Raw genomic sequence first — 10,981 nt, 5'->3', positions numbered from 1 at the left:
TGACTCATGCAATGTCAATGAGAGAAATGCCAAACTATTCTGTCGCCAGCTTGCTGTGATGCGCCTGCCTGTCCGTCCCCCACTTGGGAATTCTCCTCGATCCCAGCAATTTCCAGGGCCGCCTCCTCCGAGGTGGTGAGCTGGGCTGAGGGTGGCCCTCCTCCTGTCCTCGCTCTTTCCCTCTTAATGTGGGCTCTCTTTTCTTGCAATGAGGGACACAAGTGGAGTTTTAGTGAGAATGAAGGAGTGAGTGTAGAGATTCCATAGCATACATGCTTAGAAGGAGACAAAGGGCCCTCCCTGTGTGTTGTAAGTTGTCATTGCATCAGAGAGTGTGAGGGCTGCATAGTCGAATAGTTAAGTGAATGTGACCATAAAGTGGGTAAGGCTGCAGGGATGTAAGTGTCAAGTGGGATGTGGAGGAAGAGGTTGGCAAAGCAGAGTGCTGGTGAGGAGAGGCGATGGGAATCAGATTGAGGGTGATGGGAAAGTCATACTCACTTTTCCTGTGCGGAGAAGGTCATGAAACCTCTTCCTGCACGGCAGCCAGGTTCTGCGGCACATAGAGATGGAGTTGACCTCCTGGACCACTTGCAGCCACACAGCTTTAGTCTGCTGTGGTGGCTTTTTTCTCCCTGAGGAAGGGAAGAGCACCTCCTTATTAGATCTTGCTCCCTCCACCAGAGCTTGGAGGGAGGGCTCATCAAAGCAAGGTGCACACTTTTGCTTGCTGGTGGACATGGTCAGTAAATGAAGTCCTTCATACAATGTCCAAAGCATTTCCAGTCTCCAGAAGAAGCAAGGCTGCTTGCAGGCCTTAAATCCAGCAGCACTGATGACATCATCGGAGGCGACTTTCAGGATGGAAAGACTAATTGGGCCAGAGGTTTCCACACGCTGGAAATCAAGTGCCCAATTAGGGGAAAATCCCACTTTTTTCCCCACTTCACATCGGAGTTGCGTTCCTGACACGAAAACCACCTGACACGCCCCCAGCCCGCCCCAGTGGCAAAATCCAGCCCACAGTCTCTCTTTCATGGGACAAACCAACCAGTTATTTTGGCCCAGTCACCACAACAGAAACAGAACAAGTTAGACAACTTTTTACAAGAAACCGATCAAAATCGAATACTTGTTTCATATGTTTGTTTTAATTTCCTTAATAAAATTTAGCATTTTTAAAAAAACTTCAAAATCCTCCAGAAAAAGAATACTGCCCCTTTAATATGGGATCATTGGGAAATGGTTTACGTTTAATGCTATCGTCAGGACTGTGTTTGGGAAGGTCACTTTGCTTTGGTTCCAGGATCAGCTCTTCACTTCCCTTAACTTTTGCTGCACATTTTCTAACATAAAGAAAAAAGGTGTTGGTGCACATACTGGGGTTTTGCTCAAAGTTGATCAAAGGTTCTGGGACCTGGGTTCATATCCATCCCAGAACGTGATGATGAAAGACACCTCTTCCCACTGGTCCTACGAGAGATCACTTTGGGCAATCTCATTCCAGTGTTTAATGGTCACAGAGCTATCCCTAATTTGGCAATCTCACTCGGAGAGCCAGAGAATTGCCACCCTGGTACGGTGAAGGATGTTCTTGTGAGGTTGTGTCTGAGGCATGTCGGGGAAAAAGTGTAGAGGAAGCTTTGCTTGGCCTCTAAATTTTACTTTACGCTGGGTGTCAGCTGTGGCTCAGTGGGTTCCACTCCAGAGATTAGCATAAAATCTAGGCTGACGCTCCCAGTGTAGTACTGAGGGAGCGCTGCACTATCGGTGATGCCGTCTTTCGGACGAGACGTTAAACCAAGGCCCTGTCTGCCCTCTAGGTGAACATAAAAGATCCCACGGCATTATTTCGAAGAGGAGTAGAGGAGTTCTCCCCTGGGTGTCCTGCACAATATTTCACCCTCTATCACTAAAAAGCAGGTGGTCATCAGCACATTGCTGCTTGTGGGAGCTTGCTGTGCGCAAATTAGTTTCCACATTGCCTACATTACAACTGTGACTAACTACACTTCAAAAATACTTAATTGGGTGTAAAGCACTTCGGGGCGTCCTGAGGTCGTGAAAGGCGCCATATAAATGCAAGTCTTTCTTCCTAATCCATGTTGTACTGGACCTAGGCATGCTTGCTGCCAACACGGGAGTGTTAATTGGAAGGCGGTCTGCTCCCCAGGAGTAACGTCCCTGACCTCAATGAGTACACAACTCCGCAAAAGGAAAAGCTCACTAGCTCCCCATCCCGCCAGGGCTAATACTGCATTAAACGCTGCATTCAGCATTAATTACTTCAACTAAAACTTTCAGACCAAAGCTGAAGATCAGCCTTACGAGTTAAATTATGAAAATAAAACTTTTTAAATATCTACTGTAGTAAATGTTTGAGCTGAAGACAGAATCGGTTCCATTTCCCCACGTTTTTTAATGAGACAGTAATGTAACTGTGGGGACAATATCCTCTTTGCATGTTGGGGTAAATTCAAAAGGTCTCTTTTCCTCTCTACACTGTCGACTCCCTTGGTCCTTCTTTGGCCTTTTTGCAACCGTACAGCCACTTGATGACCCGTGCATTCCGTTCAATGACAGATATCCCCAAAGAGATTTGCTCATGAATTTCTTCTTCATAAAGGCCTTCACCATCTCTGCTCCAGCGGGAGAATTCGCTGCCTTCGCTCTCAGTCATGCTGACATTCTGAACCCTGGGCAAGATAGAGTCTGAGGCGGCAGGAGAGAAGTTTGCCAACCCGAGATGTTCCGCCACATCCAGGTCAAGGCCGCAGTAATTAAAAAACCTCTCTTTCTCCGACAAGGCTACTGAGTTACGCAGGGGGAGGTCAGAGTTTGAGCGCTGTAAAGTCCTGCTTCTCAAAGCTACTCGTGCATTAGCTTCAGAGGGATCGCTTGGTGGGTTGAGTGCTCTGGTCACGTGAAGGGTTGGAGAAGCGGAGTCTACGATTTCTTTGTGGGTGAAGAGATTGACGCAATGCTTCTCGGCCTTTGTTGCTCCTCCGTCATTGAGACGACACACGTGCAACAAGGGGGAGCTACCTTCAGAGAAGGACCTACCGTCCTCTTTCAGGATGATCTTTGGCAATTCCAGGGAGGCCACTTGTTTGTCCCTCATAGACCCCTGAAACAGTCGTCGGATGAAGTTGTAGCCCCTGGAGTTCTCGCTGCTCCCCGCCTTGCAGTCACGTTTCTGCCGGTAGATGATCAAGGAGTCGGGCCTCATGACTCTCTTGGAGATGGTCCTCCTGGTGACCACTGCGTCGTGGGATGGCTTGTCCAGCAAGCCGTTCCTGACGTTGTTGAGCTGTTCCAAATTGGTATTCTCTTTTCTGGCATCAAAGTCCTGGCAGGGACCTCTCGCCTCGCACGGCCAGACCCGGTTCCGAGCAGAAGATGGCGGCGTCGCGCAAGGCCCAACGATGGGCTCTTGCTTGGCGTTCATCGCTTGCTGGCTTTTAACGTACTTGGGCTTGTCCGCTTCGAGCCTCTCGACAGCGCTCAGCGCCCGACCCCTGTTGTCGCTTTCCATTTGCCTGCGCAGATACTCTGGGCCTTTGTTCAGTAGCCTGAGAGGCGAGGGGGAACTGACTGGAGTGACCGGCTTCATTCTCCTCACTTCAACATCGGTTCGGGACAATAATACAAGTCCCGAGCTGAACCCAGCAGCAGTAGCAGCAGCATTCAGACCAAGTCTCCCATATCCAAGCCACTGAAATCAGGTCACTTGAAGTCTTATAAGTTTTTGAGCGGGGCGGGAGGTTTACGAACGCAGACTCCTCAATGATTCCTTTATTGCAGAAAACAGCAAGAGACGAGATGAAGAGCTTTCAGACTGCGTCTGTTAAGACACTCCACTCTCAACTGGAACGCTTCACCAAACTTTCCTCCCAGCTCCACACGTCCTCCTGAAAAATAAATCAAAGCACGCCGTGCATCAGTTCAAAGCCTCTGGACTCAATCCTTAAAGCTATTTTGTCTCTCAGCGCTGACAGATCCACTGCACCGGCTCCATCAAGACAGAGCTACACAGAGGGTCAGCTGGCTTGGCTTAAAGGCAACCGAGACACACAATGCACCAGGGAGGGGCGGTCTTTAAGCAGGGGGCACACATTAGCAAAACCCAGTGAAAAAATCCTGTACGGCCAACAGAAACTACATGCATTTATGTAGCGCCCTTCACGACCTCAGGACGTCAGAGAGCGCTTCACAGCCAATGAAGTATTTTTTTTAATAAAGTGTAGTCACTGTTGTAATGTAGGGAAGCGCAGCAGCCAATCAGCACACAGCAAGATCCCACAATGTGATAATGACAAGATAATCTGTTTTTAGCTGTCGGTTGAGGGGGAAAGGTTGGTCAGGACACCGGGACGAACTCCCCCGCTTAGTGCCATGGGATTTTTTACGGCCACCTGAGAGGGTAGACGGGTTTAACATCTTATCCAAAAGATGGCACCTCCTACAGTGCAGCGCTCCCTCAATACTGGCACATTTAACCAATTGGCTATATTTGTAGTTTTGCATGTATTCGACAACTTTTTTCACATTGTTCAGAAACGCCTCAGTGCTTGAACTGCAGTTAATTATTTTGAGGTGGATTGACTGTTGGATAGAAAGATGAGGCCTTGGTAAGGTCTTATCACAAGGACGGTACCTCCGACAATGCAGCAGTCCCTCAGCACTGCACTGATGTGTCAGCCTATTCAGGAAAACAGATTATCTGGTCATTATCTCATTGTGGTTTGTGGGAGCTTGCTGTGCACAAACTGGCTGCCGCATTTCCTACATTACATTCCTCAAAAGAGATGGCATAGGTATGATGGGCCAAATGGCCTCCTCCTGTGCTGTATGATTCTATGGCCCAGATTTTGCTGGAGTGGGGCATCTCACGGTGTGCCCAATGAGTTGGCTTTTTTCCTCACCCTTGAAAATTTTTTACACCATGACTTGTTGGAAGTGCAAGCTGGGATAAGCTGGGAGGGCAACGGGGCAGCTGGGACCTCAGCGAATGACAGGACCAACTGTCTATCTCCTTAACCAACGAGATTTAAGGATTGAGAAAGAAACAGAGAAACGACAGAGAAGGAGATAGGGTGAATTAGAGTCAAGTCAGGTACAGAAAGAGAAATAAAGAGGGAAAGAAAGATTGGATTAAGAGAGAGAGAAAAAAAGACAGAAAAGGAAAAGTAAGAAAAACAATTAAATTGTAAAATTCAAAAATATACTTGGGAACAACTTACTACCTGTAGGAATGAGACTCCACAGATCCAATTGTTCCCTTTCTGGGCCTGAGAGGCTGAATGGCATTACAGAAACATAAATCTCTTCATTAACGGGTCCTTACGCCATTAAGTACTAGCCATAACTGTGTGGTGAGCTTAAATTGGTAATTAATGCACAAATGCAGCAATTTCTTGAAACTCACAGAGAGGTTGAGGGTGAGCTGCCTTTTTTGCGAGGCTAACGCTGGAGCGGAGCATATCATCCAGCAACTTGTGGGGATTTGGAACTCGTGGGGTATCTCCCCCTTGCAACAAGTTGCTGGACGATTTATACATTAATAACAGTGAGCGCCATTAAACTCACTTATTTTGGCAGCAAATTCTGGCCCAATGATTTCAAAAGTACTTCATTGGCTATAGAGCACTTTGGGGACATCCTGAGGTCATGAAAGGTACTATCTAAATGCAAATCTTTCTTTTTTTTAAAAAAAGATTATAGGCCCAAGTCCTGGAGTGGGGCTTGAACCCACAACCTTCTGACATACCCCAAAGGCGAGAGAGGAACCAACTGTCATTACAATCACATTTCAATTAAAGTATTGTTCATTCTACTGCTCAGCATTGATTAACCAAATATTAATTTCCTTCTGCAGAAATATGCTAGAGACTGCACCTTTTTTACTGTGTTGTTCTCAAATCCCCCTATGGCATCACCCCTCTCTATCTCTCTAACCTCCTCTGTAACTTCCTCCAGCCCTAAAACCCTCCGAGATCTCTGCAGTCCTTCCAATTCCCCCACTTCCTTCGCGCCACCACTGGCGGCCATGCCTTCAGCTGCTGGACCCTAAGCTCTGGAATTCAGCCCCTAAACCTCTCCAACTCTCCACCTCTCTCTACACACTGCTTGATACCCAACTCTTTGACCAAGCTTTTGGCCACCTGTCCTAATGTCTCCTCTTTGACTCAGTGTCAAATTTTGTCTGACAATGCTCCTGTGAAGTTTTATTACGTTAAAGTCATTATATAAATGCAAGTTGTTGCTCAAGGGATGTCAAGCACAGTGACCAATCCAGCAAAAATTATTAATTGGAAGTGGGAGAGGTACATAATGTGAATGGATTTGGTCCATTGGAAACCTATATCATGATGACAGTCAATGGCAAGGGATTTGGTGTATGGGGGGCCTTCTTTAATTGGAATCAGCACTAGGACTCTGCATGATACCATGCTTTGTTCGGATGTGCTTTACGTGGTTAGGTTTTGTGATTTCTTTCTCCCAAGGCAAAAGATTTGGCACATCACTTGAGATTATTTTTATGATGCCACCTCAGTCTGTTTAGTAATTCATTGCTTGTCGTTGTTAGAGTAACCTAGGTGTGAAATGGCACAGTGTGATATTGATAACAACAGTGTTAATGAGTTTCTTATCAAATGCCTATAACAAAAGGTGTTAACCCAAATGGTCGTCGTGATATGTAGGCGACTGTAACAGCTGTTTTGTGTACAGCAAGATACCAAAACAGTAGTGAGATCAGTGATCAACATAATAGATTAAACTTGCATTGATGTGAAGTCTGATCACATCCTCAGGATGTTCCAAAGTGTTTCACATCCAATGAATTTTTTTTAATTTTTTTTATAAAAAGTGCGTTCGATAGCTAAGTGGATTAATATTTCCTGATTATAATCGCTCAACCTTTGGTGGCCATGCCTTCTGTTGCCTAGGCCCCAAGCTCTGGAATTCCCTGCCTAAACCTGTCTGCCTCACTACCTCTCTTTCCTCCTTTAAGACGTTCCTAAAACTGCCCTAATTTATTCTTATATGGATTGGTGTCAATTTTTTTGTCTTAAAATACTCCTGTGCAGCACCTTGGGACATTTTACTACGTCAAAGGCGCTATATAAATACAAGTTGTTGTTGTTGTAATATGGCGCCCATTTTGTACACAAGATCTCAAACAGCAAATGAAACGAATGATGGGTTAAACTACTTCTGGTAATGTTAATATACTGATCAATGTTGGCCCAGGACACCGGGGAGAATTCCCCTGCTCTTCTTCGAATAGTGCCGTGAGATCTTTAACATCTACCGGATCAGGCAGACGGTGTATAAAATGTTAAATCGCACTGCACGATTCGAATCCACTTTTAAAGGCAGGCAGGGAACCATGTGGAAGTTTTGAAGGGAAGCAGTGTAATGACTAGAAGAGCAGCCACTGCTGGCAGAGAGAGGGAGCGAGGCTGAGGAGCAATCCATTGCAATCCAGTGTCGGAGGAGGAGAAGGTGCATGGAGGGAAGGTTGGGTGGAGGAGGAGAGGAGCAGCTGGACTGGAGTGAGGCTGCTGGATGACTGGTTAGTGAAAGGAAAAAGATTTCTGAACAGTTCAAAGACATTAAGATCGATAACTTATTAAAATTGTCACACCTGCACAGCCTTACCCAATTATCCCCCAACCCTCTAACCCAGCTTCACCTGCAGCATTGCAGCAGGACTAGCTTGAATAGAAGTACTTTTTTTTCAGAGATATGCACGCACATTCAGGCAACAGAAATGCACTTTTCTAAAAAGGATATAGAGGCACTGGAGAAGATGCAAACAAGATTTACAAGGATGATAGTTATAACATCTCAGTTCTGCTATCAGGAAAGGATGAACAGGCTGAGGCTATTTTCTCTAGGAAATAGAAGACTGAGGGGTGACCTGATAGAGGTCTTTCAAATTATGAAAGGGCTTGATAGGGTAGATAGAATCACAGAATAATACAGCACTGAAGGAGGCCATTCGGCCCATCATGCCTGCGGTAGAGCAATCCAATTATTCGCACTCTTCTGCTCTTTCACCATAGCCTTGTAAATTTTTCCCCTTCAAGTATATATCCAATTCCCTTTTGAAAGTTACTATTGAATCTGCTTCCACCGCCCTTCAGGCAGTGCGTTCCAGATCATAACAACTCGCTGTGGAAAAAAATGTTTCCCCATGTCGCCTCTGGTTCTTTTGCCAATCACCTGTGTCCTCTGGTTACCAACCCTCCTGCCACCAGAAATAGTTTCTCCTTATTTACTCTATCAAAACCCTTCATGATTTTGAACACCTCTATCAAATCTCCTCTTAAACTTCATTGCTCCAAGGAGAACAACCCCAGCTTCTCCAGTCTCTCCACATAACTGAAGTCCCCCATCCCTGGTACCATTCTGGTCAATCTCCTCTGCACCCTCTCCAAGGCCTTGATATCCTTCCTAAAGTACGTTGTCCATAATTGAACACAACACTCCAGCTGGGGCCTAACCAATGTTTTAAAGGTTTAGCATAACTTCCTTGCTTTTGTACTCTATGGGCAGGATTTTCATTGGGCCATGGAGGCGGGATTGGAGGCATGTGGGGGATTAAAATCCCGAAATCGGGGAGCACGAACCCATCCAGCACCCAACCCGCCTCCTTGCCAGTTTCAAAGGAGGCGGGTACCCGACCCGCACTGGACCCGCCTCCCCGAGGCGGGAAGGGGATTAGTGCCAATTAACTGCCTGTTAACAGGCAGTTTTTAGCCTAATCCCTATTTTTAATGTTGAAGTGTGGGATTCCTAATGGCTCCAAACCACGCTAAGTTAGAGGAGGCGGACCGTCGGGATGAAGGGCTTGGAGGGATCGAGATGTCCGGTGTTGTACTCGCTGGAGTTTAGAAGAATGAGAGGGGATCTCATTGAAACGTATAAAATTATGACAGGACTGGACGGACTAGATGCAGGAAGGATGTTTCCGATGGTCGGGGAGTCCAGAACCAGGGGTCACAGTCTAAGGATAAGGGGCAGGCCATTTAGGACAGAAATGAGGAGGAATTTCTTCACCCAGAGAGTGGTGAACCTGTGGAATTCTCTACCACAGAAGGCAGTAGAGGCCAATACATTAAATATATTCAAGAAGGAGTTGGATATATTTCTTAAGGCTAAAGGGATCAAGGGGTATGGGGAGAAAGCAGGGACCGGGTACTGAATTTGGATGATCAGCCATGATCGCATTGAATGGCGGAGCAGGCTCGAGGGGCCGAATGGCCTACTCCTGCTCCTATCACAGAAATCACAGAATCTTCTATGTTTCTATGCGTTCAGGTGAGTGATGGGTGCATGAGTGCAAAGGTAAGTGTGTTTGGTGTGTGTAGTGTTTAAAGAAGTTTTACTTACATTTACAGCCTTCCTTCAGGTCTCAGGAGTACCTCATCTCACCGGCACAGAAAGCAGAATGGCCGCGAGCTGTCAAAAATTGCAGCATTCAGCTTTCTGTTCCGGGGAGATCTCCAAATCATCCTGAGAGGAAGGAATTTACCTGGAGTACAGATTGTCAGTGTTTGACAGCTTCAAACAGCTGTGAAACGTTGATATTTCATCTGTCAAAAGGTCTTGACAGATGAAATATCAATCTGTGACGTCACCTGTTGCCGGGTGGCCCTTAATTGGCCTGCTGAGCCCACTGGGTGGGCTCAACAAGGTCAATCAAGTCAAAATTGCGTGGGTTGGCTAGAACTCGATGGAGGCGGGACTACAACCCCAAAAGTTGTAGTCCCGCCTCCTAAATGAAAATCCAGCCCACTGCCTCTCTATATAAAGCCAAGGGTCCCGTATGCATTTTTAACAGCCTTCTCAACTTGTCCTGCCACATTGCAGGATTTGTGTACATACATCCCAGGTCTCTCTTTTCCTGCAACACCTTTAAAATTGTACCATTTAGTTTATATTGCCTCTCCGCATTCCTCTTGCCAAAATTAACCTCTTGTTTTCTCTCATTGGATAGCTCAACAACAGCCAATGAGATCAGCCATGGTCTTATTGAATGTGGAACAGGCTTCAGGGGCCATAGGGCCTACTCCTGCTCCTATTTCTTATGTTCTTATGAATGATGAAATTTTACTATTAGATTATTGGGGGGCAAAATTTGCCCGGGTGCAGCACCGCTAACTCCTCCTGCGAAATTCAGCGGGAGGTTAGCGGCGGTGGTAGCCGGTAGCGCCCTGTGGCGTGCGCCTCCGGCGATGACTTCATCGCCGTGCGCAGCGCCTTGCTCACGCCCCGGCCGCAAACTTTGGTTGCGCCCCCTGACATACCACCGGACGCTATGTCCGACAGGGTCAGGGGGGGGGGGGCGTACGTGCGGCCGGGGCGGCGATATTTAAAGGGAAGGTGCCGGGCGGCCATTTTTTTTGCTGGCCGCCTGCCACCACCTACCCCCTTGTTGTGTATGTACCTTTAAGGGAATAACTGGTCTCAGACTGCAGTACCGGCAGTGACCACCCCTGTATAAAAGGCCCTAGCAGGCTTCTGTAGTTTTCAGTTTCCAGGTTGTCTCCATTCAGTAAAGGCTTGTTATAATCAACTCCTGCAGTCCGTGTCTCAATTATACACGGACATAATACCCCTCTGCCGGGATATTGGGCTGGAGCGCCCCAAGAGGGAGGGGGAGCGCTTCCAGTAGTGCCCCGCCTCCTGCTTGGGGTGCTACCATCGAATTTTGGGCGCGGGGGCGCTAACTTTTCCGCGAAGTTAGCGCCCCAAATCAAATCAAATCAACTTTTATTGTCATTGTTAGTGCACAAGTGCAGTACAACGAAATGTAGGCTTGCGGCTCCCGAGAGTGTACAATTTGGATTAGGACACTTAACATTCAACCCAATTTTTGCCCCTTGCAGTTTTAGCAGACAGCTTTCACTATTGCCACCATGGCAATGATCTCTTTCTGCATTGAGAGAAATGCTGGGAATTACCAGCA

The 10,981-nt window shown here is 46.9% G+C and overlaps 1 protein-coding gene across 2 annotated transcripts in view; it reads right to left on the bottom strand.

Annotated features, from left to right (window-relative positions):
- Window positions 1–1,131: 1,131 nt before the first annotated feature.
- fam110d (family with sequence similarity 110 member D) overlaps window positions 1,132–10,981 on the bottom strand; it is a 46,758-nt gene continuing 36,908 nt past the window's right edge. For both annotated transcript variants that reach the window (XM_085962802.1, XM_085962801.1), the window contains one exon: window positions 1,132–3,911. In XM_085962802.1, coding sequence (XP_085818928.1) covers window positions 2,498–3,613 — 1,116 coding nt within the window. In that variant the 5' untranslated portion in view covers window positions 3,614–3,911 and the 3' untranslated portion in view covers window positions 1,132–2,497. The remainder of the gene's footprint in view (window positions 3,912–10,981) is intronic.

This window comes from Somniosus microcephalus, chromosome 20 (assembly GCF_052327205.1).
Source record: "Somniosus microcephalus isolate GS21.2 chromosome 20, FLI_Smic_1.0, whole genome shotgun sequence".
NCBI classification, from domain to species: domain Eukaryota; kingdom Metazoa; phylum Chordata; class Chondrichthyes; order Squaliformes; family Somniosidae; genus Somniosus; species Somniosus microcephalus.
This window is presented reverse-complemented; position numbering and strand designations above follow the sequence as displayed.